The 27272-nt window shown below is 50.7% G+C and overlaps 1 protein-coding gene across 1 annotated transcript; it reads right to left on the bottom strand.

Annotated features, from left to right (window-relative positions):
- Window positions 1–921: 921 nt before the first annotated feature.
- On the bottom strand, window positions 922–6767 carry LOC138996786 (uncharacterized). Its single transcript, XM_070397953.1, is given in 4 exon segments — window positions 922–1909; window positions 3129–5106; window positions 5109–6296; window positions 6366–6767. Coding segments are annotated over 4 exon segments (3573 nt in total). The 3' UTR covers window positions 922–1904.
- Window positions 6768–27272: the final 20505 nt, after the last annotated feature.

Below are 27272 nucleotides of genomic sequence, written 5' to 3' on the forward strand. Positions count from 1 at the left end.
CCTGTATGATCGGTATAAAAACAACACTCTTCCCTGAGGGTTGCATAGAGCCCTCCTTCCTGCATAAACAGGAGGTCGAGACCACGTCTATTTTGCAGAACTACCTCTGAGAGCGATGTGAGGGAGTCTTTAAGGGTAGTTATAGAGGTTTCCAATTCCTTTAAATCCTGATCTATAGCAGCTTGAAGCTGGTGCATATGGCTCGACCCCTGGATAAGGGCAGTAGTCCCAGTTCCTATCCCCACTGTTGTTCCAACTCCTAGGAGGACTGCTATAGTGAGAGACACTGGTTCCCTCTTAAAGCGGGTGACACGCTCCCCCACCATCTCTTTAAATGAACTTGCATTATGATATAATACTCGAGGAAATAAACGGACTATGACATAGAAGTGATGGGAACTATTGAATACAGCAGTGGAGATACAAGGGGTCAGACCGGTACTTCAGGCCCACCAAGTTCCTGCCTCTGGAGCCAGATACCCAGCTGTGGAGTTCATAGAGACAGTTCTGGCACAGAGTCGCTGGTGGCTCAGCGGGGGGGTACCTATGCAGAGTCCTTTGCCAGAAACCTCAGGGAGGGTTAGCTTGTGATCTCCTCCCCAACTGCAGGCAGAGCTTGTGGTCAGGGTGTAAGTTCCGTTTACTGCAGTCCCCTTGTAATAAGGGGGTGTTGCCGAGAGGCAGAGCCAGCAGGATTGAGTCAAATTGCTTTGGGTTGCATTAAGGGCAGAGTAGGCTCCACTTACGAGGTTAAACAGGGGGAGCCTACCACTTGGGCTTCTCAGGGTAGGAGCCCCACTACTCGGAGTCCGAACAAGGTTGGTAACCTGGGGAGATTCTGTCACTGGCCCTGCCAAGTCACCCAGGGACGCCAGGGGCCGGAGTGGGGAGACCGGACGGACAGCTGGATTGGGCCCCACCAGGACTGGTGTGGTCTCTTGTTGTAGTTTGATAGTAAACCAGAGACCAAAGTCATATCCGGAGGCATAAAACCTAAGCCCCCATGTCCTTCCCTTATACCAGTGGGAAAGCTTGTCCGCCCCTCTGCCTCGTTCTGTTAAGGAGATATTTAATCCATTACATAAAGCTTCTGTTTTACATTCTCCCCTTTTGCTGCTCCAGTGGACAGTTATCCAGTCTGAACTGGATCGGGTGGTCCAATAAGCTGACCCCGTGGTTTCACACCCCCATGCTGTGCAATAAAGGGATTCAGGCCCACCACAGCTCCGTATTTTATTCTGACTACGATCATCTCTTGGGCAAACATAAAAAGTGAGGTGGTCTAGGAGGGTGCGTTTGCCATAATTCTGGCATCCCGCATTGGTATTGCTACTGGGGTAGCCCCTGAAGTCGAGACCAGCGGAGGGCTTACTAGGTGCCACCGGGATGTTGTTAGGGTTCTCTACCTTTGATATGTCCCATGTGTCTAGACCGACAGCTAGCTGGCATACGTCTGGAGATAGGGTAGGCCACCAGCTACCCGGAGTGTGGACACCTCTGGTTGACCAGACTACTTGCCCTGTTGGGTTGATGACTTCCCAGGTCAAGGTTACAGGGGCATGGGGGTTACTCGCCATCAGTTTGGCCAGGCAGGGGCTTACAACGAAAGCGAAGCTTAAGAGGGTTATTAGTCCTTTCCATTGTCCATTCAGGTCCCGGTGGCGGTGCAGGCTTGAGATGGGAGGCATGGATCCAGGGAGTGATGCCATCTACTTTAACCGCAGTCGGGGTGGTCAGCAGCACCACGTAAGGTCCTTTCCACCGGGGCTCCAAGCTGTGGGTCTGGTGCCTCCTCACGAACACCGAGTCTCCAACGTGGAAGGAGTGGGGCACTTTGAGGTCTCCTGGCTGATAGGCAGAGGCCAAGGGCTTCCAGATGAATTGCTGGATTCCCTCTAAAGCCTTTAACCTGGCAAGTAAAGGAGTATGGGGTAATGAGTCTTTGTCTATGGTGGGTAACATTTTTGAGACTGGAGGTGGGGTTCCATATAGAATTTCAAAAGGGGTGAGATTATACATAGAAGGTGAGGGAGTGTTCCGAGCACGGAACAGGGCATAAGGTAGGAGCAAGGTCCAATCCTGAATGCCAGTCTTTAAGGTCAATTTAGTTAAGGTTTCCTTAATGGTTCTATTCATTCTTTTTACCTGCCCTGAATTTTGGGGACGATAAGCATAATGTAATTTCCAATTAATCTTCAATACCTTGGCCACTCCCTGACTTACCTGGGCCATGAAAGCAGGTCCGTTATCTGACCCAATTACCTGGGGCAGTCCGAATCGAGGAAAAAGTTCTTCCATAATTTTTTTAATTACCATTTGCGTTGTTTCCCTTCGGGTGGGGTAGGCCTCTACCCATCCTGAGAAAGTATCTACAAAAACTAAGAGAAATTTTAACCCATACTTAGTTGGTTTGATTTCAGTAAAGTCCACTTCCCAGAATTGGCCGGGCCGGCTTCCCCTGAGTCTTTTCCCTTCTGGCATTTGCGACGGGTGTGCATTTACAGCCTGACAGGCTCGGCAGTTTCTTGCCACCTGTTCAGCTAGCTTTCTGTTTTCCTTGGCTGCTAGAGTGAAGGGCTGCTCTTTTAATAGCTTTTGCATCTTCCTGGCCCCCAAATGAGTGAGCTGATGTACATGTTGTAAGTAGGAGGCCGCCTGTTGTTTTTTATTCCCTGTAGCCTCGGGTGTCGTGTCTTCCTTAGGAGCCTTGTTCACTAGTGCTGGGACCTCTGCCCCTTTAAGAGCTGCTGCCTTTGCTTCTTTGTCTGCCCGCCGGTTTCCTGTGGCTACAGGGTCCGACCCCTTTTGATGGCCGGGGCAATAAACAATGGCTAATTTGGTAGGCAGTAGGACAGCTGCTAGTAGTCTAAGGATTTCGGCCTTGTGTTTGATGTCCTTTCCGGCTGAGGTTAACAGTCCCCTTTGCTGGTATATGGCCCCATGTACATGAGCCGTGGCGAAGGCATAACGGCTGTCTGTATAAATGGTAGCCTTCTTCCCCTTAGCCAGTTCTAAGGCTTTTGTGAGGGCAATTATTTCCGCTTTTTGGGCGGAGGTCCCTTCTGGTAGCCCCGCAGACCATACAACCTTGTCCTTGCTAACTACCGCCGCCCCTGTGCATCTCTTACCATCCTGTAGGAAGCTGCTGCCGTCCGTGAACCAGGTCACCTCTGAGTCTGGCAGTGGGAAGTTCTTTAGGTCACGACGGATTCCTGCTTCTTTTGCCAGGATATCCTGGCAGGAGTGTAGGACCGGGTCTGCAGCCTCATCCGGAAGTAGAGTGGCAGGGTTTAAAGTAACTGGAGGTCCGAAGGTCACTCGGTCCTTGTCTAACAGAATGCTCTGATAGTGTGTGATGCGAGCATTCGAGAGCCACCGGTCTGGGGGCTGCCTGATGATACTTTCCAGCATATGAGGGGCTACAATAGTTAGTTTTTGTCCCAGAGTCAATTTGTCTGCATCTTTGGCTAGTAAGGCAGCGGCAGCTATAGCTTTAAGACAGCGGGGCCAGCCCCCAGCTACTGAATCCAAGCGTTTGGATAGGTAGGCTACAGGTTTTTTCCAGGGTCCTAAAGTCTGGGTCAAGACCCCCCCCCCCCCCCCCCCCCGTGCCACTCCCCCTCGCTCTTCTATGTAAAGGGTAAAGGGCTTTTCGACATCAGGAAGCGCCAATGCTGGGGCTGATAGCAGGGCTCTTTTTATATCATCAAAGGCTCGCTGTTGCTCTGACCCCCAAGAGAATTCTGTGTCCCCCTTCAGGAGCGGGTACAGCGGGGCAGCTAGCGAAGCAAATCCCGGAATCCACAGTCTACAGAACCCAGCTGTCCCCAAGAACTCTCGGAGTTGTTTTCTGGAAGTTGGTGTGGGGATCTGCACAATAGTCTTTTTCCGCGCCTCAGTTAACCAGCGTTTCCCTCCCCGGAGAGTGTACCCTAAAAAAGTAACCTCCTGTCTGCATAGCTGGGCCTTCTTAGCTGATGCTTTATACCCAAGCCGAGCGAGCTCCTGTAGTAAGGAGCGAGTCTTGCACTCATATTCTTCCCGAGACGACGCGGCCAGCAGCAGGTCATCTACATATTGGAGCAGGGTTACCTCCGGGTGCTGGGTTCTGAAGGTGCCCAGGTCCTGATGGAGGGCCTCATCGAAGATCGTGGGGGAGTTCTTAAACCCTTGGGGCAGCCTGGTCCAAGTCAGTTGTCCTGCAAGACCAGCCTTCGGGTCGGTCCATTCAAAAGCGAATAGAGGTTGACTGCTTTCGCAGAGCCGCAGGTAGAAAAAGGCATCCTTTAAATCCAATACAGTGTACCAGCTCCTGTCAGGTGGAAGGGAACTCAGAAGATTGTAAGGGTTAGGGACAGTGGGGTGTATGTCCTGTACCCTGCTGTTAACTTCTCGTAGATCTTGCACTGGTTGGTAATCCCCGGTCCCTGGTTTCTTGACGGGAAGGAGTGGTGTGTTCCAAGCTGACTGGCAGGGCTTCAGGACACCCCCCTGCAGTAGCTTTAGAATATGTGGCCTGATTCCTTCCCGAGCCTCCTTACTTATGGGATACTGCCTCACCCGAATTGGAACTGCAGAAGCTTTTAAGGCAACCACTACCGGAGGTTGATTTCTCGCTAGCCCTAATCCGGCCTTCTCCGCCCAGGCATCCGGATACTCGTCTAGCCACCTTGTTACATCTTGTTCCTTTACCGGGGAGTCATACAGGCGGTATTCATTCTCCATAGACATTGTCAGAGCTGTTACTACTGGTTGCTGGACTAGGGGGCTCAAGAACTCTACTCTGGGCCCTTCGGGGTTGAAGGTGATGCGGGCTTTTAATTTGGTAAGCAGATCTCTCCCCATAAGGGGAGCTGGGCAGTCAGGTATCACCAGGAAGGAGTGATGGACCTTTCCCCTTCCTAAGTCTAGAGTTCTTTTGGTGGTCCAGGCTCGGTATCGGCTGCCGTTGGCACCCCTTACCAGGGACCGCTTAGTTGACAGCGGCCCCAGTGGTGCTTGTAATGCCGAGTAAACAGCTCTGGTGTCCACCTTAAAATCAACAGGAGTCCCCTCCACATCAAATTTTACCCTGAGCTCGGGGAGGGGTTCCGAGCCTCGTCGCCCGAGCCTCGTCGCCCCTAGTCTTCATCCAGGGCCAGCAAGGTGGGCGGTTTAGCCTGTAGGCCCTTCCTGGGTCTCTTTGGGTAGTCTTTCTTCCAATGCCCGTACTCCTTGCAATAGGCACACTGATCCGGGTCCAATTTTGATCGCGGCCGTGGCCCAGCACTGCCTCCCTTCCTGTCTCCCTCTTTATTGTTACTGACTGCTGTAGCCAGGATTTTGGTTAATGCTTTATCTCTCTTTCTATCCCTGGCATCCTCTCTTTCTTCTCTCTCCCTTTCCTTACGTTCCTCTTTCTCCTCCGTTTCTCTCTTATGAAAAACTTTATCTGCTTCTTTAACTAAGTCTCTAAGAGTGAGGTCCTGCAGCCCATCAAGGCGCTGCAGTTTCCGCCTTATGTCTGCAGCAGATTGGCCAATGAAAGCCATGGCTACTGAAGCCCTCTGGCCCTCCGACTTCGGATCGAAGGGGGTAAACCTCCGATAGGCTTCCATTAACCTCTCTAAAAAGACTGCAGGAGATTCATCAGGACCCTGGACGACCTCCCTTACCTTAGCCAAATTGGTGGGCCGCCTGGAAGCTGCCCGGAGACCCGCCACGAGAGCCTGGCGATAGGAGGACAGATGCTCCCTACCTTCCGGAGTATTAGGGTCCCAGTCGGGGCGAGCCAGTGGGAAGGTGTCATCAATAACATTCTGTAGCTGTGTCGGACGCCCGTCTTGCCCCGGAACGTTCTTCCGAGCTTCTAACAGGATCCGGTCTCTTTCCTCTGTAGTGAAGAGGGTCCCCAGAAGTTGTTGACAATCATCCCAGGTTGGCTGATGAGAAAACATAAGGGACTCCACGAGACCTGTTAACCGAGTGGGGTCTTCAGAGAAAGGAGGGTTATTATTTTTCCAATTATATAAGTCAGAGGAAGAAAATGGCCAATACTGGAGGCCCGGCATCTCCCCCCCGCTTCCATTTTCCACCATAGGCCCGTAAGGGCGTAACGGCAGAGTAGTGGCCACAGGTCCTTCATCCGGCTGGCGCCGGCTCCTAGTCCGCTGTGCTGGCCCGTCGCCCGGTGGCAGCAGAGAAACCTCGAGGGTGGAATCTGGGGAGGCCACCGTTGGGGACGCTGGCAGGGGGGCTGGACCGGGCGCCGGAGAAGGCACTTGGCCGGGCCGCTGCGGTGCCTCGGCCGCCGGAGGCTGCAAAGGCGAAGCATAAGGTGGTGGGAAATCTAGGAGAATAAGATCAGGCTGTGAGTCCGGGAGGACCGGAGGAACAGAGGGTGGAGGAGAGGGGAGAGCCGGCTTCACAGGGAGGATTGCTGGCTCAGAGACAGAGACCGAAGACCTGGGGAGAGAACCAGGGGGTAAGAAGGGCTTGACCCACGCCGGGGGGTTCTCACATAAGTCCTGCCAGACCAGGATGTAAGGCTCCTGGTCTGGATGTCCGTGTCGGCCAGGCTGAAATACCAGTCTCCTTACTTCCCTGATGAGAGGCAGATGGAAAGACCCCTCCGGGGGCCATCCGATATTAAAGGCGGGCCACTCGGATGAACAAAAAGTCTGCCATTTACCCTTTTTGACGACAAGAGAAAGGTTTTTAGCTCGTCCCTTGACTTCTGACCAGCGGTCCAGGGTCAGAGACAAAGGAGTAGAGACAGACTGGCCCATGACTACGAACACACACACACCAATGACAAAAAACAAGGAACAAAAAACAAGGACAGACACAACGCGTTGAGGCAAAAATCGGAGGATTCAAAAAGAAGGTTTTACAGAGCCAATTGACCTAGCTGGCAACAGAATTACAGAACCAGAAACAGAACCAGAATCAGAATCCGTATCTAACAGACGGAACAGACAAGAGTCCAGGCGTCCCTGGTCCTCTCCAGACTCCACCAGGGCGTCCCCCGGGGCTGTGGCCTGCGACCTCCCGACACGTCTGTCTGCCGCAGTTGGGGGAGGCTCACGCCCCTCCCCGACAGCCACCAGACCGAACAGATTTGCCAGCTCTGACTAAATTTGTGTTTCCAATATCTAAGCGATCGCTATTCAGAAAGGCGCCGTCACTTACCCCAAGAAGCGTCTGTTGGAACCCAGAGGCGGCTGCAACAAATATCGCGGTGGAACCTCCAAATGTAAAGCCCGGGACGCAAGCCGCTGTCACAAAGAACCAAGAGACGCTTCTCATGCAAAAGGCAAAGGGTTTATTTAGCTACCAACATGTTGGGGCCCACAGCTTACTCTGAACGCAGCAGAGCAGCGGCTGTCAGCCCTGACTAAGAGTCTAAGTATAGGTTATATACCCCTCTAGCAAACGGGGGAAGCAAACGGGGGGAGCAAGGGGGGAAGCAAACGGGGTCACTCTTCTGGGAATCTTGGCGCCGTTGTGAATTAATGCCTGTCTAGTTTCTTATCAAGTTGCTTGTTTTTCAGTTTACTCCCGGGCTGCGGCCATCTCCCGTACCCTCCCTGCTGCAGCTGTCTCCCATAAAAGTTGATTGTTACATCTCCCCCTACTGACCTTCCTGATTGCCCTGGTGCTGTAAAATGTAACACTCTGGTAAGGCTCTGATGCCGTTTGTTCCTTGACCTCTCTGACCTGATTATATTGGCGCCTCTCAATAGTTTGAAGTTTTCCATAATACAGTTAGGTGAACTTCAAAAACATGCTAAGTGCAAGAAGCCAGACACAAAAGGCCGCATTCTGGAAAAGGTGAACTTTAAAGATAAAGAAATCAGACCACTGATTGCCAGGATTTGGGTTTGGGAGGTAGGGATTTGTTAGAGGAGGCCGACAGAAAGATGAGCTGGGAGAGGCAGCTGGGGCTTGGAGGAAGGAAGTGCCAGACCTGACAAGCTGAAAACAATGGAGGTGGCAGGCCTTTATGTGAGCAGGAAAGAGTCAGAGCTCTCCAGGACGAGTCTAACCGGTGGCATTGTAGATGAAGGAGTCTTGTAACTTAAAGACACATTTTTGGGGGGAAATAAGGGAAGGGGAGACTTACTAAAGGGCACTCCAGTCTAGGGATATAAATATCCCAAACCCCACCAGGCAGGACACTTGGTTCCGTTTCGGCCAGCTTAGTTGACCGCTCAGGTCCTCTCTGAGTGTATTGCTTCCCTACAAATAATTCCTTGCCTGTTTTTGCTGTCTTTTTATTGCCTTTTGTTTGACTTTATTTGTACAAGCGAGATAAAAACAGGGGATACAGAGGACTGTCTGGCCAGAAGTTATCTCCGGCCAGAGACCCCCTTGTCAACCGCTGACAGATTAACCACAAAGGGATGCCAGGAACTTTTTGGGGTGATGAAAATGCTGTATATCTCAACTGTGTGGTTACCTGACTGTATACATTGTCAAAATTCAAAACTGTACACCAAAGGAAGGTGAATTTTACTATATGTAAATTATATCTCAATAAACCTGACTTTTAAAAAAATGCTTGTTGCAAAGGCACTATCTCAGGCTTCATATCATAGGGTGCAAAAGAAATTAATGTTTTCAGGGACCCACACTGCTACCAAACTCAAGAAGTTTGCCACTTGGGGTGCTCTATTCAAAAATGAGACATGTGTCCTAGCTTGTTTGGCTCAAGCGTCAGCCTGCCGACAAAAGGGTCCCAGGTTCAATTCTGGTCAAGGGCACATACCTAGGTTGTAGGCTCCTCCCCGGCCCAGGCCCTGCAGGAGGCAACCAATTGATGTGTTTCTCTCACATCAATGTTTCCCTCTCTTTCACTCTCCCTAAAAATCAATGGAAAAATATCCTCAGGTAAGGATTAACAATAAATACATTTTTTTTTTAAAAAAAGAAAAGAGCCCTTGGTTTGGCTCAGTGGATGGAGCGTCGGCCTGCGACTGAAGGGTCCCAGGTTCAATTCCAGTCAAGGGCACATGCCTGGGTTGCAGACTGGATCCCCAGTAGGGGGTGTCAGGAAGCAGCCCATCAATGATTCTCTCTCATCATTTTTTTTTTTTTAAATTAAATCTTTATTGTTCCTCTCTCATCATTGATGTTTCTATCTCTCTCTTCCTCTCCCTTCCTCTCTGAAATCAATAAAAAAATAAAAAGAAAAAAGAACAGAGACGTGGTTGTCTGCAGCAAGTAAATGAGACAAGGGATTAATATCCAAAGTTCTGACTCCTGGAAGGGAGGCTTAGCCATTGCTTATATACAGGATTAGGTCAATTCAGTGATGGCGAACCTATGACACGCATCGACAGAGACAAAAAATTGCATAATTCAAATATTTGTCTCTCGCAACGGCCAGAGTTAGGCATCACTAGAGTAATATTATCACTCACGTTACTCATGATCAATAATGCAATTATAAAACCGGATGTAAACAAGTACATCAGTGTTGCATAGCAAAGATACATAGTGAAAACATCCAAGATACATTGTTCCAATATTGACATTAATATAAAAAGGTTAAGAATTACACTATAAAGAGATTAATCTTTACTCATGACATTTTATTTTTACTCGAGTGACAAAATGCCCAATTCTGGAAACGGCCTCATTATTGTCAACATGTGCCTCGGGTAAGCTTCCTGTGCATTCGGGTGCATTCTGCAAACGGACGCACTTGATCGCCATGTTCGTTAGGAGACAGGAGTGGGAGGGTTAGAAGAAAAAGATATACAGTGCAACAGAGTTCAACGAGACATTCTGCATGTCAGATAATTGATTACAGCACCACATATTTGTTGGTTATACATACTATCTTTGAATTGTTTTGCGCCAGGAGTCATGCAACAACACTGCAAAAAGTTAATAGGTAAGAAACCTATCAACCTTTTATAAAAAATGCCGTGATTTATATTATTTATTCTTGCAGCCTTGTGATGGAGAATCAAAAAAATAAAAAAGCAAGATTGAATGATAGAGGAAGTGGAAGTAGCAGTAGCTGACCCTATCAAGACATATGGACCGAGATGTACGGGATTGTCAAGAGAAACAACAGGTCATTGTGCATACTGTGTAATGAAATGGTAGTAAGCAGAATGTGGAATGTAAAGAGACATTTTGAAACTAATCATTGTCAGCTCTTGAAAAAAAGTATCGATGAAAGGAAGGAATACATTTCTAGGCAGCTACACCTCTATAAAAGTCAATCAAATTCCATCATTAAATTTGTAAGATGCTCTACAAATTTAACATCAGCAAGTTACTGTATTGCTCACTCCATAGCTCAGCATGGAAAAGCCCTCAGTGACGGAGAATTTATTAAGGAAACAATTCTAAGATGTGCACCAGCTCTATTTCACGATACGAAAAATAAAGATGATATTATTAAAAGAATTTCTGAGTTACCACTCAGTAGAAATACTATCAAAGACAGAATAATAGATCTTAACAAAAACGTACAACATTAATAAAAAAAAGACTTAAATAGTCGGAAATATTTTTCGATTTCTCTCGATGAAACTATGATGTCACATCAAATGCTCGGTTGGCCATTATTGCTAGATATTCTGATGGTCTCACAATGAGAGAAGAGTTGATAAAGTTAGAATCATTGCCAATAAGTACATCAGGAAACAAAATGTGTAAGGTTGTTATAAAAAGATTCAGTGACCTAAACATTGATATCTCTAAAATTGTGTCAGTCACGACAGATGGGGCACCAAATATGGTGAGAAAAAATGTGGGATTCCTGAAATTGTTTCTGGAAGCTATTAGACATCCACTTGTACCTTTTCATTGCATTATCCATCAGGAGGTATTGTGTGCCAAATCAGGATCCTCAGAATTGAACGATTTAATGTCAGTTGTAACAAAAATTGTGAATTTTATAGCTTCTCGACCCCTTCACAAGCGAGAATTTCCTGCACTTTTACAGGAAGTTGATTCAACCTACAGTGGACTACTGATGTTCAATAATGTGAGATGTCTGAGTTGAGGTAAAGTACTTGAGTGATTTGTGGAGTGCTTTGAAGAAATTACGGTATTTATTGAGAATAAGGATCTGATCATTTCCTCAGATCAATGATCATAAGTGGGTCAGCAATTTGATGTTTTTTACAGATCTCTCTGTTCATATGAATGAACTGAACTTAAAATTACAAGGTTTTGGCAAAAGTATTGACGTTATGTTTGAATACATCAAATCTTTTGAAAGTAAACTTAAAATTTTCAAGCGAGATATTGAAACTAAAACTTATAAGTATTTTCCTCGGATAAAAAAGTATTTTGAGAGAAACCAAGATGGCGGTATAGGTAAACACTGGAAAGTGCTGCCTCCCACAACAACTTCAAAAATACAACGAAAAGACAAAACGGACATCATCCAGAACTACAGGAAGGCTAGCTGAGTGGAAATTGTACAACTAGAAGGAAAGAGAAAAGCACACTGAGACGCAGAGGAGGTGTGGAAGTAAAGTGCAGAGGTACGGAGGCTCGAGCACCCGCAAAAAGGGGCTGGCACCTGAGGACATGGCTGTCTTTTTGAATCGGGAGGGAGACACAAGCTCCCGACTGCTCTGAACTCCAGTTCCGGGAAGTCTCTGGGGACCCAGGACTCATACGGGGAGAAACTGGACTGTCTGACAGCAGGCAAAACTAGGAACTCGAGGGCGGCTCTCCCTCAGAGGTGCTTGCAGCAATTAACAGGACACTGAGACGTGGGGCCCCTTAGGGCAGGGCTCAGGATCAGCCATAGCTGCTTGCTCCATCCTGTTGATTCCCTGAGACCCCGCCCCACCCAGGCTGCAGCAGAGGCTTTTGCATATGAATGCCCTGGCCCTTTGCAATCTGAAAATTACCTAACAAATTACAGGTGGGCCAGACAGACCCAGAACTTCCAAGAGAAGGCCCAAGGCCCCACAGCAGCTTGCATTGCTTCACAGCTAGGCCTCTTCTGGGCACCTCCAAACCCCCCAAAAAGGAAGGGGAATCTGCCAATCTCTTCGTAGCTCCTGCTGGGTAGCCTCAGGCAGAGGCTAAATTAGCACTTCCTTACAACCAAGAGCCAGTGTATCCAGTGGTCAGAGTGGGACCATCCAGATTACAACTCCTCAGATCCATAAGGGACACACTCAGGGTGCAGACTCAGTGAGCACCAAAGTCCCACTGAAGCAAGTCTTGCCCCAGAAGGGTGTCTTCAGCACAGAAGTTCTCCCATTGCAGACACAGCTGATTCTCACAACCAATTGGCCTGGAGGTCAATTCCTCCCAGTGATACCTACAACAATCAAGGCTTAACTACAACAAGACTGTGCACAAAGCCCACAAAGGGGTGCACCAAGAGTTTCCACCTCAGGTAATTGGGGAGGCTAAGCCACTGGGCCCTACAGGACACCTAGCACACAAAGCCACTCTACCAACACAGGGAAGCATAAAAAATGCAGAGACAAAGAAACAGATCACAAATGACAGAAATGGAGGAAAGCAAACTACTGGATATAGAGTTCAAAACCACGGTTATAAGATTTTTCAAGAATTTTCTAGAAACCACCGATAAATTTAGTGAAACCCTGGAGGATATGAAAAAAGACCAACTAGAAATTAAGCATACACTGACTGAAATAAAGAATAATATACATAGATCCAACAGCAGACAAGAGGATCCCAAGAATCAAGTCAAAGATTTGAAATACAAAGAAACAAATAATACCCAACCGGAAAAGCAAAAAGAAAAAAGAATCCAAAAGTATGAAGATAATGTAAGGAGCCTCTGGGACAAACTCAAGCGTACCAACATCTGAATTATAGGGGTGTCAGAAGAAGATATTGAAAACCTATTTGAAGAAATAATGACAGAAAACTTCCCCTACCTGGTGAAAGAAATGGACTTACAGGTCCAAGAAGCGCAGAGAACCCCAAACAAAAGGAATCCAAAGAGGACCACACCAAGACACATCATCATTAAAATGCCAAGAGCAAAAGACAAAGAGAGAATCTTAAAAGCAGCAAGAGAAAAAAAGTCAGTTACCTTCAAGGGAGTACCCATACGACTGTCAGCTGATTTCTCAACAGAAACTATGCAGGCTAGAAGGGAGTGGCAAGAAATATTCAAAGTGATGAATAGCAAGAACCTACAACCAAGATTACTTTATCCAGCAAAGCTATCATTCAGAATTGAAGGTCAGATAAAGAGCTTCACAGATAAGAAAAAGCTAAAGGAGTTCATCACCACCAAACCAGTATTATATGAAATGCTGAAAGGTATCCTTTAAGAAGAGGGAGAAAAAGAAAAAGGTAAAGATAAAAATTATGAACAGCAAGTACATATCTATCAACAAGTGAATCTAAAAATCAAGTGAATAAAAAACCTGATGAACAGAGTAAACTGGTCAATATAATAGAACCAGGGGCATGGAAAGGGAGTGGACTGGCAATTCTTGGGGGGAAAGGGGTGTGGGGGTGCAGGAAGAGACTGGACAAAAATTGTGCACCTATGGAAGAGGACAGTGGGAGGGGTAAGGGCAGAGGGTGGGGTGGGAAGTGGGTGGAGGAGAGCTATATGGGGTTAAAAAGAGGAACAACTGTAATAATCTGAACAATAAAGATTTAATTTAAAAAAAAAAGTATTTTGAGAAGGCCACTACAATGAGTGTAATGGAGTGCATACTTATGTACCAGAATATAGCAAACTTGTTATTTGAACAGTTCAGCGAAAGATTCGACCAATTTAGAAGCCTAGAACAGACCATTAAAATAATTAAGTATCCGGATGTAGTTGTTTACAGTACTTTGGAATTAAAGGATTTCCAATGGATGCAAATTGACGATTTAGGGATGCAACTTGCAGATTTTCAAGGTAGCATTTGGACTCATGTGTTTGTGGACTTAAGGTCAAAACTTGAAAATCTGGAACGAAATCGTTTGAATAATGAAGAGTGCAACTATGAACAAGAAATTTTGAGTGCTTGGAACAGAGTACCTGACACTTTTAGCGACATAAAAAATCTAGTGATGGCTTTGATAACAATTTTTTCATCAACATATTTTTATGAGACTTTGTTCTCAGCATTAAATAATATTAAAACGAACAAAAGAAACTGGCTAACAGATGAAGTTAGTGGCGCTTGCTTGGCCTTGAAGTGCACCAAGTATGAACCTGCAATCGAAGAATTAGCAGACAAACTTCAGCATCAAAAAAGTCACTAATTTCTAGTTTTCCTACCATTGATTATTATTGTTTTTATTATTATTTTTTCCTAGATGTACATTGTTTTTCTGTTTTTGTTCATTTCATACATATTTTTTGGTTGATTTTTCTTTGTTAAATGGCATTTAAATATATAAAATAAATATCAAAAATATAAATCTTTTTTTACTATGGTTGCAAATATAAAAAAAATTATGAATATTTCTATATGTGACACGGCACCAGAGTTAAGTTAGGGTTTTTCAAAATTTTGACACACCGAGCTCAAAAGGTTCACCATCACTGGGTCAATTACATGTTGATTTCCTCTTTGCAGTTGGCTACTTCCATCAGGTTGAGTTCCCATCAGCTCATCCTGTTTACTGCTTGACTTACAAAATGCTGTGCTATCCTATCTAATAATAGACAAACATGGTAATTAACCATACCTCCAACATGCTTCCCATTGGCTAATTAGGGCGATATGCAAATTAACTGCCAACCAAGATGGCGGCCGGCAGCCAGGCAGCTGAAGCGAACAGGAGGCTTGCTTGCTCCAGTGAAGGAGGAAGCCAAGGTTCCCTGCCTGCCTTGCCGGCCTCTGAGCTGCTCTCTAAGAAACAATCTTGCAATTATAGAAGCTAAAAAAACCCAGATACCTGCTTTCAGCCATCAGAGCTGGAGCGAGCAGGACCGAAACAGTGTTGCAATTATAGAACCCAAACAAACCCTAGATTCCTGCTTTCAGCAGCCGAGGTCTCAGAGCTGGAGCCGGCCTCAGAACTAAAGCCAGCTCTCAGCTCCAGTGACAGCCATAGAAGGTAAATAAATCCCAGATTAAAAAAAAAAAAAAGAAAAAAAGGAGAGGTTGGGAGCTTCAGTCGCCTGCCAGCCTGAAAACGGCCCTCAGCCCCTCACCCAGACTGGCCAGGCACCCCAGTGAGGACCCCCACCCTGAAGGGGGTGTGACCAGCTGCAAACAGCCATCATCCTCTCATTCAGGCTGGCCAGGCACCCAAGCGGGACACCCACCCTGATCCGGGACACCCTTCAGGGCAAACCAGCCGGCCCCGACCTGTGCACCAGGCCTCTATCCTATATAGTAAAAGGGTAATATGCCTCCCAGCCCCAGGATCAGCGGAGCTGCGAGGCCTCCTGAAGCCTGGATCAGTGGAGCTGCAAGGCCTCCCTGCACTGGGATCAGTGGAGCCTCCCAGCACCGGGATCAGCGGAGCAGCGAGGCCTCACTGCCCCTGTGTCAAGCGGAGCTGCGAGGCCTCCCAGCACCAGGATCAGTGGAGCAGCGAGGCCTCCTAGCACTGGGATCAGCAGAGCCGAGAGGCCTCCTGGCCCCCTGGAGCAGCGTGACATGGGGCAGCGCCCAAACCCCCTGATCGCCCTGCGGCTCTGTGTGTGATAGGGGGCAGGGCCACAACCTCCCTATCTGCCCTGCTCTGTTCATGACAGGGGAAGGCGCCCCAACCCCCTGATCAGGCCTGCTCTGTGTGTGACAGGGTGCGGCGCCCCAACCCTCCCATGGGCCCTGTTCTGTGTGTGACGGGGTGGAGCCGCAACCTCCCCATCAGCCCTGCCCTGAGTGTGACAGGGGGGAGTGCCCCAACCCCCTGATCGGCCCTGCTCTGTGGGTGACAGGGGGCGGCACCCCAACCCCTTGATCGGCCGTGCTCTGTGTGTGACAGCGTACGGAGCCCCAACCCCCCTGATGGGCCCTGCTCTGTGCATGACAGGGGGTGGCGCCGCAACCTCCCCATCGACCCTGCCTTGAGTGTGACAGGGGACGGTGCCCCAACCCCCAATCGGCCCTACCCTGAGCATGACTGAGGGTGGCATCGCAACCTCCCGATCCGTCCTGCTCTGTGCATGACAGGGGGCGGCACCCCAAATCCCCAATCAGCCCTGCTCTGAGCCCGACCAGGGGCTGCACCTAGGAATTGGGCATGCCCTCTGCCACCCGGGAGCAGGCCTAAGCCAGCAGGTCATTTTCTCCCGAGGGGTCCCAGACTGTGAGAGGACACAAGTGGGGCTGAGGGACCCACCCCCCCCGCCAGTGCACAAATTTTTGTGCACTGGGCCTCTAGTCTTATATAATAAAAGGGTAATATGCAAATCAACCAAACGGTGGAATGACTGGTTGCTATGACATGCACTGACCATCAGGGGGCAGACACTCAATGCAGGGGCTGCCCCCTGGTGGTCAGTGTGCTCCCACAGGGGGAGTGCCACTCAGCCACAAGCCAGGCAGCGCTAAGGATGTCTGACTGTGGCTTAGGCCCCACACCCCCTAGAGCGGGCCTAAGCAGTCAGTCAGACATCCTCTAAGGGCTCCCAGACTGCAAAAGGATGCAGGCTGGGCTGAGGAACCCTCTCCCCCTGAGTGCATGAATGTGATGTACCAGGCCTCTAGTCCTATATAATAATAGAGGAACATGCAGTTGTCCCAGACACCATCACATCATGACAGTTCAGCAGGGTGGGCGGGGCTGTGGGTCCACGGGGTGGGACTCTGTGTCTCCTGTGATTTTGTCCTGCCCAGGCAGACTCCCCTGCGGCCATGCAGCCAAATCCTGATGCAGACCCAGGGTTTACTAAACTTTACTGGAGCTGCTCCCCACACCCCCACCACCTACCACAGGAACACGCTGCCTGCAGCAGGGTGCCCCAGCAGCCTCCTGACAGAAGGGTGGAGGGGGAGAGCCAAATAGGGCGGGGTGCAGGGAGCCATGGAAGGGCAGGATGGCCAGAGCCAAGTTCCCAGGGGTCTGAGGAGAGCGCAGACTGCAAAGAAGGAAGAGGAAGCGGCCACAGGGAGCTCTTCCAATCCCCCTGCAAGGACACCCTACCCCAGCCCCCGCACCCACCCTCGGGGGGATGGGGAGGCTGACCCGACAGGGAGAAGACCCAGCCTCGGGGGTAGCCGCAGCCTGCACCTCCGACTTCCGATCTCTTCCCCCGCCACCCCTGCCAGGGGCACTCACAACAATAGCATGCTGGCCATGACCCGATGACCCATCAGCACCCCCGAGGCCCCCGTGGCCCGTAGGCCGCCACTGCCAGGCCCCCTACGCTGGGGCCGGGCACACCTCTCCTCCGTACAACTCCAGACCACCGGGGTGGAGGCAGGCCCGAGTGGCCCCCCAGGGTCAGACCCATCCCCCACTCAACAGCAGCACAAGTGCGCTGAACCTCGCTGGGGGCCGGCTAAACCTGCCCTCCTAGCCTGCCTGGCCTCACCCTGGCCCAGCTCCTGCCCTACTCCAGGAGATTGGAGCCCCGCCCTGAGCACCTACAGCTGTGAAACGGCCACATACACTTTACAGAATGGCGCCAAGCGGGGAGGTTTGACAGTTACTCCCCTTTCAGCCTCGCCATCCCCCTAGTGCCCCCCTAGTACATCCCGCCCCCCCCTCTCCCCCGCCAGCACCTCCAGGGACGACCACCACTATAGGGCTGCTGGCCAGAGCCCGCCCCTCTGAGGCCTGCTGGAACCCTCTGCAAAGCTTCAATAGCTACAGTCCCAGGAAACAATCATGCCCTCCTCCCCTAACCAGCACCTGCTACCTTCCCATTTAGACACTTGATGAAACATTTCTAGGTTTATTAGCTTGGAACCTTCTCATGAGAACCCAGTGAAGTAGGCGGAGAAGAGATTATAATTCCCATGGTATATGCGTATGTATTCAGAAATGAAACTCAGAGAGGAAAAGTGTCAAGGTATAGCACACAGGGGGGCAATTTGACTTTAAGTGGGAGCAATAGAGAATGAGTTAACAGTGAATTTTTTGCATTTCTTATGGTTCTAGGGGGGCCTCATCTATAGCAAATCCTATATAATAAAAGGCTAATATGCAAATGACTGAATGGTGGAATGACCAGTCACTATGATATGCACTGACCACCAGGGGGCAGATGCTCAACGCAGGCGCTGCCCCCTGGTGGTCAGTCTGCTCCCACAAGGGGAGCACCACTCAGCCAGAAGCCAGGCTCATGGCTGGCGAGCACAGCAGCAGTGGTGGGAGCCTCTCCCACCTCCGTGGCAATGCTAAGGATGTCTGACTGATGGCTTAATGGGCCCAAGCCATGAGTCAGACATCCCCCCAAGGCTCCCGCACTGCAAGAGGGCACAGGCCAGGCTGAGGGACCCCCCTCAAGTGTACAAATTTCATGCACCAGGCCTCTCTCTCTATATATAAAAGCCTAAGCGACCATTATGACCAAACAACCGGACGACCGACCAGTCACTATGACATGCACTGACCACCAGGGGTCAGATGCTCAACGCAGGAGCTGTCCCCTGGTGGTCAGTGTGCTCCCACAGCCAAACTCTCACAGCCAGCCAACCTCCTGCGGTCCCTCTTCCTGGCCAGCTGGTGGTCAGTGCACTCCCACTGCCAACCTCTCACGGCCAGCCAACCTCCCGCAGTCCCTCCCCTCTGCTGGCCAGCCCCAATCGGCCCCAGTTGGGACTGGGCAAGATGGCCAAAATTGGCCCCGATTGCCAGCCAGGCCAAGGAACCCCACCCATGCACAAATTTGTACACCAGGCCTTTAGTATTTTAATATTTAACAAGAAATAACTGGAGAGTCCGGAAGATGGCGGCATAGGTAAACACCGGAGACTGCTGCCGCAAACAACCACTTCAAAAATACAACTAAAAGACGGAACGGACATCACCCAGAACCACAGGAAGGCTGGCTGAGGAGAGACTCTTCAACTAGAAGGAAAAACAACAGCATTACGAGGCTCAGAGGAGGCGCAGTGTGGAAAATTTAAAGGTACGGTGGTGCGCGGGCAAAGCGGGCTGGTGGCTGAGGGCGCGGTTGTCGTTTTCAATCAGGAGGGAGTCTCAGACTCTGGGCTACAGATCCGGGTGAGTCTCTAGGGACCCAGACTCAAACGGGAGAAGCAGGACTGTCTGGCTACAGTCCCTCCGAGGTTTGCAGCAGTTGCTGGGACAGAGAGGTGGAGACCCTGGGGATGGACTGAGAGCAGCCATAGCTGCTCCCTCCACCCGCCCAGTTGATCCCGCCCCGCCCAAGCCCTGCGCAGAGCCATTTGCCGACCGCCTCAGGCAAAGGCTGGAATAACGCCTCCCCAGAGGACTGAAGTTTTCCCACAGCTGATTCTCACAGCCAGTCGGCCTGGTGGTCAAATCCCTCTAGTATTAACTACAACAATTAAGGCTTAACTAGAACAAGACGGTGCACAAAGACCACAAGGGGGTGCACCAAGAAAGCATAAAAGATGCGGAGACAAAAAAACATGACAGAAATGGAGGATATGGAGCTAAAAATCGCAATTTTGAGGGCTTGCAATAAACTTGAGCAGAGCCTCATGAAAACTAATGAGACCCTCGATGCTACGATAAAGAAATTAGAAAGTAAGCATACACGGACTGAAATAAAGAATATTATACCCAATAGCAGACCAGAGGAGCACAAGAATCAAACCAAAGATTTGAAAGCAAAAAACACCCAACTGGAAAAGCAAAATGAAAAAAGAATCCGAAAGTGTGAAGATAGTGTAAGGAGCCTCTGGGACAGCTTCAAGTGGACTAATCTACACTAATAAAAGAGAAACATGGTAATTGGCGTACAACCGCTACCCTTTTCATTGGCTAATCAGTGAGTATATGCAAATTAACTGTCAGCCAAGATGGCGGAGGGCAGCCAGGCAGCTGAGAACAGGATGCTTGGTTGCCCCAGTGATAGAGGAAACCAAGGTTCCTGCCTGCAGCTGTGGGACTCTGAGCTCCTGAAGCAACAGCTCCAAAAGATACAATGTTTCAAGTAGAAGCTAAAAGATGGCGGTTAATCTGCAAACTCAGGCTCCAAGCGGTAGAGCGAAGCCAAACAACCCTGAAGCCGCAGAGCAGAGAGGCCTCCAAGCTTGGGGATCAGCGGAGCCGAGAGGCCTCCCGGCCCCTGGATCAGCGGAGCCGAGAGGCCTCCCGGCCCCTGAATCAGCGGAGATGAGAGGCCTCCCAGCCCGGGGATCAGCGGAGCCGAGAGGCCTCCTGGCCCCTGGATCAGCGGAGCCGAGAGGCCTCCCGCCCCCTATATCAGCGGACCGAGAGGCCTCCCGGCCGCGGAATCAGCGGAGCCGAGAGGACTCCCGGCTGCAGAATCAGCGGACCCAAGAGGCATCCCGGCCCCTGGATCAGCTGAGCCGAGAGGCCTCACGGCAACTGGATCAGCGGAGCCGAGAGGCCTCCCGGCCCCTGGATCAGCAAGCCGAGAGGCCTCCCGGCCTGGGGATCAGCGGAGCCGAGAGGCCTCACGGCCGCGGAATCAGCGGAGCCGAGAGGCCTCCAGGCCCCTGGATCAGCGGAGCCGAGAGGCCTCCCGCCCCCGATATCAGCGGACCGAGAGGCCTCCCGGCCACCTGGATCAGCGGAGCTGAGAGGCCTCCCAGCCCGGGGATCAGCAAGCCGAGAGGCCTCCCGGCCCGGGGATCAGCGGACCCGAGAGGCCTCACGGCCCCTGGATCAGCGGACCGGAGAGGCCTCCCGGCCCGGGGATCAGCGGAGCCGAGAGGCCTCACGGCAACTGGATCTGAGGAGCCGAGAGGCCTCACGGCAACTGGATCAGCGGAGCCGAGAGGCCTCCCGGCAACTGGATCAGCGGAGCCGAGAGGCCTCCCGGCTGCAGAATCAGCGGACCCGAGAGGCATCCCGGCCCCTCGATCAGCGGAGCCGAGAGGCCTCACGGCAACTGGATCAGCGGAGCCGAGAGGCCTCCCGGCCTGGGGATCAGCGGAGCCGAGAGGCCTCACGGCCGCGGAATCAGCGGAGCCGAGAGCCCTCCCGGCCACCTGGATCAGCGGAGCTGAGAGGCCTCCCAGCCCGGGGATCAGCAAGCCGAGAGGCCTCCCGGCCTGGGGATCAGCGGAGCCGAGAGGCCTCCCGGCAACTGGATCAGCGGAGCCGAGAGGCCTCCCGGCAACTGGATCAGCGGAGCCGAGAGGCCTCCCGGCTGCAGAATCAGCGGACCGGAGAGGCATCCCGGCCCCTGGATCAGCTGAGCCGAGAGGCCTCCCGGCCCGGGGATCAGCAGAGCCGAGAGGCCTCCCGGCAACTGGATCAGCGGAGCCGAGAGGCCTCCAGGCCCCTGGATCAGCGGAGCCGAGAGGCCTCCTGGCCCCGATATCAGCGGACCGAGAGGCCTCCCGGCCACCTGGATCAGCGGAGCTGAGAGGCCTCCCAGCCCGGGGATCAACAAGCCGAGAGGCCTCCCGGCCCGGGGATCAGCGGACCCGAGAGGCCTCACGGCCCCTGGATCAGCGGAGCCGAGAGGCCTCCCGGCAACTGGATCAGCGGAGCCGAGAGGCCTCCCGGCTGCAGAATCAGCGGACCGGAGAGGCATCCCAGCCCCTGGATCAGCTGAGCCGAGAGGCCTCCCGGCCCGGGGATCAGCGGAGCCGAGAGGCCTCCCGGCAACTGGATCAGCGGAGCCGAGAGGCCTCCAGGCCCCTGGATCAGCGGAGCTGAGAGGCCTCCTGGCCCCGATATCAGCGGACCGAGAGGCCTCCCGGCCACCTGGATCAGCGGAGCTGAGAGGCCTCCCAGCCCGGGGATCAACAAGCCGAGAGGCCTCCCGGCCCGGGGATCAGCGGACCCGAGAGGCCTCCCGGCCTGGGGATCAGCGGAGCCGAGAGGCCTCCCGGCCGCGGAATAAGCGGAGCCGAGAGGCCTCCCGGCCGACTGGATCAGCAGAGCCGAGAGGCCTCCTGGCCACCTGGATCAGCGGAGCTGAGAGGCCTCCCGGCCCAGGGATCAGCAAGCCGAGAGGCCTCCCGGCCTGGGGATCAGCGGAGCTGAGAGGCCTCCTGGCCCCGGGATCAGCGGAGCCGAGAGGCCTCACGGCAACTGGATCAGCGGAGCCGAGAGGCCTCACGGCAACTGGATCAGCGGAGCCGAGAGGCCTCCCGGCAACTGGATCAGTGGAGCCGAGAGGCCTCCCGGCTGCAGAATCAGCGGACCCGAGAGGCATCCCGGCCCCTGGATCAGCTGAGCCGAGAGGCCTCACGGCAACTGGATCAGCGGAGCCGAGAGGCCTCCTGGCTGCAGAATCAGCGGAGCCGAGAGGCCTCCCGTCCCGGGGATCAGCGGAGCCGAGAGACCTCCTGGCCCCTGGATCAGCAAGCCGAGAGGCCTCCCGGCCTGGGGATCAGCGGAGCCGAGAGGCCTCCCGGCCGCGGAATCAGCGGAGCCGAGAGGCCTCCCGGCCGCCTGGATCAGCGGAGCTGAGAGGCCTCCCAGCCCGGGGATCAGCGGAGCCGAGAGGCCTCCCGGCCCCTGGATCAGCGGAGCCGAGAGGCCTCCCGGCCCCTGGATCAGCGGAGCCGAGAGGCCTCCCGGCCACCTGGATCAGCGGAGCCGAGAGGCCTCCCGGATGCCTGGATCAGCGGAGCCCAGAGGCCTCCCGGCCCCTGGATCAGCGGAGCCGAGAGGCCTCCCAGCCCGGGGATCAGCGGAGCCGAGAGGCCTCCCGGCCCCTGGATCAGCGGAGCCGAGAGGCCTCCCGGCCCCTGGATCAGCGGAGCCGAGAGGCCTCCCGGACGCCTGGATCAGCCGAGCCGAGAGGCCTCCCGGACGCCTGGATCAGCAGAGCCCAGAGGCCTCCCAGCTCCTGGATCAGCGGAGCCCAGAGGCCTCCCGGCCCGGGGATCAGTGTACCCGAGAGGCCTCTCGGCCCCTGGATCAGCGGAGCCTGATGGAAGCCCTGTGTGTTTATGCACCCTGGGAGTTCAGAGGTCCTGTCCTAGGCAGAGGCCTATGGCGAAATTTTCGACTCTGAGAAGCAGCCTACGGGCTGGAAGGCAGCTCCTCTGACCTCAGTGCTGGAGAAGACCATTAAGCAGAAAACTAAAGAAACCGATTTTACATCATTTCCCAGGTGGAGAACAGTTGGCATGTAAGCCCCTGACCAGTGCCCAGCCTCTCCTCTGTCAGTCTATCTCACTCTTAGGTACCATGTTCTTTGTTCTGTCTTAACTGCAACTCATTTTTAAACTAGATTGCTTTTAAAAGAAGACTAAATAAAGTTTCCCTTAAGTTATTTAGGTGGTGCTGAGGCTGCTGGTGGCCTGATAGAAGACACAAACACGCAACAGGTGGCCTGTACCCAGCAGCTCCAAGGCCGGCCACCTTGGTGCTGGGGCTGCTGGGGGTATCAGAGACACAAACCGGCAGGCCTGGCACCCAGCGGACCCGAGGCCTTTGTGGCAGCACTAAGGAGCAGCAAGCCAAGTGGTAGGAAGCAGCAAGCACCTGGGCAGTAACAAGGGAGGGGTCCCGGACTGCAAGAGGGCACATGCTGGGCTAAGAGACCCCCCACCCATCCCCAGTGCACGAATTTCGTGCACCAGGCCTCTAGTATCAGAATAATAGGAGTGCCAGAAGATCAGAGACAGCAAGATATTGAAAACTTATTTGAAGAAATAATGGCAGAAAACTTCCCCCACCTGGTGAAAGAAATGGACTTACAGGTCCAAGAAGCGCAGAGAACCCCAAACAAAAGGAATCCAAAGAGGACCACACCAAGACACATCATCATTAAAATGCCAAGAGCAAAAGACAAAGAGAGAATCTTAAAAGCAGCAAGAGAAAGAGACTCAATTACCTACAAGGGAATACCCATACGATTGTCAGCTGATTTCTCAACAGAAACTTAGCAGGCCAGAAGGGAATGGCAAGAAATATTCAAAGTGATGAATACCAAGAACCTACAACCAAGAGTACTTTATCCAGCAAAGCTATCATTCAGAATTGAAGGTCAGATAAAGAGCTTCACAGATAAGGAAAAGCTAAAGGAGTTCATCACCACTAAACCAGTATTATACGAAATGCTGAAAGGTATCCTTTAAGAAGAGGAAGAAGAAAAAGGTAAAGATACAAATTGTGAACAACAAACATGCATCTATCAACAAGTGAATCTAAGAATCAAGTGAATAAATAATCTGATGTACAGAATGAACTGGTGATTATAATGAATCAGGGACATAGAAAGGGAATGGACTGACTATTCTTGGGGGGGAAAGGGGAATGGGAGATGCGGGAAGAGACTGGACAAAAATCGTGCACCTATGGATGAGGACAGTGGGTGGGGAGTGAGGGCGGAGGGTGGGGCGGGAACTGGAAGGAGGGGAGTTATGGGGGGGGGGGAGAGGAACAAATGTAATCTGAACAATAAAGATTTAATTTAAAAAAATGAAAAAAAAATCCCCAGAGTCCCTGGCAAAAAAAAAATAAAATAAAATAACTGTTTAGCCCTAACCAGTTTGGCTCAGTGGATAGAGCGTTGGCCTGGACTGAAGAGTCCCAGGTTTGATTCCAGTCAAGGGCACATGCTCAGGTTGTGCGCAGGAGGCAACCAATCAATGATTATCTCTCATCATTGATGTTTCTTTCTCTCTTTCTCCCATCCTCTCTGAAATCAATTTTTTAAAAAAGAACTGTTTAGCCAAGCCGGTGTGGCTCAGTGGTTAAGCGTCAACCCAGGAACCAAGAGGTCAATGGTTTGATTTCCGGTTAGGACACATACCTGGGTTGTGTGCTCAATGGCCAGTGGGAGGTATGCTGGAGGCAGCTGATCAATGATGTTTCTCTCTATATATCCCTCTCCTTTCCTCTCTCTCAAATAAATAAATAAATAAAATAATAAATATTAATTAAAAAATTTTTAAAAAAGCAATAACTGTTTAGAACTGCCCAGACCTTGAGACTATTATCCTATCTAACATCTCAAAGGAGGACACAGGACACGTTTGGCTCCAGCCCCAGAGAGGACCTGGAGATGAGACCAGTTTACTCCTGGTTTATGAATACCAATCTGATAGCTTTAAATGGGCTGTGAAGTCTGACCTTCGTGTCCACTTCAGGTCTAGCCAAAGAGCTGGATGACCTGACATGTTACCCATGACATATTTTTAAATTAGAGCAAGAATGCCCTAGCTGGTTTGGCTCAGTGAATATAGTGTAGACCTGCGGACTGAAGAGTCTCAGGGTTCAATTCCAGTCAAGGGCACATGCCCGGGTTGTGGGCTCGATCCCCAGTGTGGGGCATGCAGGAGGCAGCCTACCAAAGATTCTCTCTCATCATTGATGTTTCTAGCTCTCTCTTCCTCTCCCTTCCTCTCCGAAATCAATAAAAAATATATAAAGATAAAATAAAATAGTAAAAAAATTATACCAAGAAGCAAACTTCAAAATTCTTATGTTTGCTAACAGTTACTGACCACTCTCCAACATCAGTCACTTACTTACATCATAACACCCATTACAACCTCCTGATTGAAGTGTGATCTCAGTATGAAGGCCTACTGCTTAAGGTGAATTTTCAGGATACTAATTACTGCCACATTCTGGAGTCCTTGGAACAATGTCACAAAAAGTACTTGCATGTGTGAGATTTGAAGTAACTGGCTCAATTCGTTATTTTGTAGGGTTTGAACCACCTGGCAAACCCACACATAACAAGTTATGATAGTTTGCATGAGGAAATACAGAACAAAGATGTAGAAAGGTGCTTCAGTCTCACCCTGAAGAGCTACCTGTTTGTAATGGTTAATTTTATGCATCAGCTGGGCTAAAGGATGGCCAGATAGCTGGTAAAACATTTCTGAGATTGTGTGTGAGGGTGTTTCCAGAAGACAATAGCATTTGAATCAGTAGACTGAGTAACTAAGGTCGCCCTCACCAATGTGGCTGGGCATCACCAAGAGCTGGAATAGAACAAAAAGGAAGAAGGGCAAATTCTATCTCTTCTTGAGCTGGGACATCCATCTTTTCCTGCCCTCAAACATCTGAGCTCCTGGTTCTGACCTTCACTCTGGGATTTACAGCAGTGGCTCCCTCCATTCTTAGGCTTTCACACTCAGACTGAATTATACACCTGGCTTCCCTGGTTCTCCAGCTTGCAGACAGCATATCATGGGACTTTTCAGCCTCCATAATCACATGAGCCATTCCTATAGTAAATCTCAAATAACTATATATATGTATGTATGTGAATATATATATATATATATGTGTGTGTGTGTGTGTATGTATGTATATATATGTGTGTATGTGTATATATATGTGTGTGTGTATATGTATATATATATATATATACATATATATATATATAGTATTGGTTCTATTTCTCTGGAGACCTCTAATTCACATACTGTTCAATACTTGAAATAACGCAGCCATGGGATACTTAAGTGGAAGCCACAAGTGATGATACTGGGAGTGGTGAGGGGCAGGAGAATAAGAGGGCAAAGGGACATGTGGCCAACTGTCATATGCCAGTTCCTCTTGCATAAAAGAAGACATGAGGCTTGGCAGCTGACTTAGAGCACAGTGGTCCCCCTGCTAACATATCTTTCACATGAAGCCAAGTTAGTCTGAGAGGGTCTTCCACCTTGAATTTTCCTATCTGTACTTTTTTTGTGCTTGTCATTCTGTAATAGAGGAAGTGGCGGTGATAGGGAAAGGCCTTCACTTTTCATCAGCTAAATTAATAAAGGAGGTGGTGCCCAGCTGGTGTGGTTCAGTGGTTGAGCATCAACCCATAAAGCAAGAGATGACCAGTTTGATTCCTGGTCAGGGCATATGCCCGGGTCCTGGGCTTGATCCCCAGTGAGGGGCAGCAGTTTGACACTTCTCTCTCTCTAAAAATCAATAAAGACATATCTTTAAAAAAAAAGAAAAAAAGGAGGTGAATCAGCAGGAGCCTAAATAGAACTCAACTGTCAAAAAACACCTTTCTAGCACCTCTGCAAAGGTGGGGAGAGAAGTGGGCATTCACTTTTGGAATTAAAAAAAGAAACCTACTTCACTAATAGAAAGATGCCGACAATATCCAAGTATCATTTCAAGTGGACATTTGCCCCTGTACGATCATTTTCTAGAATTAGGATATTCCTCACTGAGACTTTGGGAGTGCAGTTTGCCTTCTTATAGGAGCAAAAAATATGAATCTTGGCTTTCCTTGTCTTAAGGAAGGCATGTGACCAAGCCAGAGTACAATGCAGAAGTGGGTGACCCAGGACGGAACGGGGTAACAGCAG

The sequence above is a fragment of the Myotis yumanensis genome, unplaced genomic scaffold (assembly GCF_028538775.1).
Source record: "Myotis yumanensis isolate MYYU_CA2020_CCGP unplaced genomic scaffold, mMyoYum1.0.hap1 SCAF_18, whole genome shotgun sequence".
In the NCBI taxonomy this organism is placed as follows: domain Eukaryota; kingdom Metazoa; phylum Chordata; class Mammalia; order Chiroptera; family Vespertilionidae; genus Myotis; species Myotis yumanensis.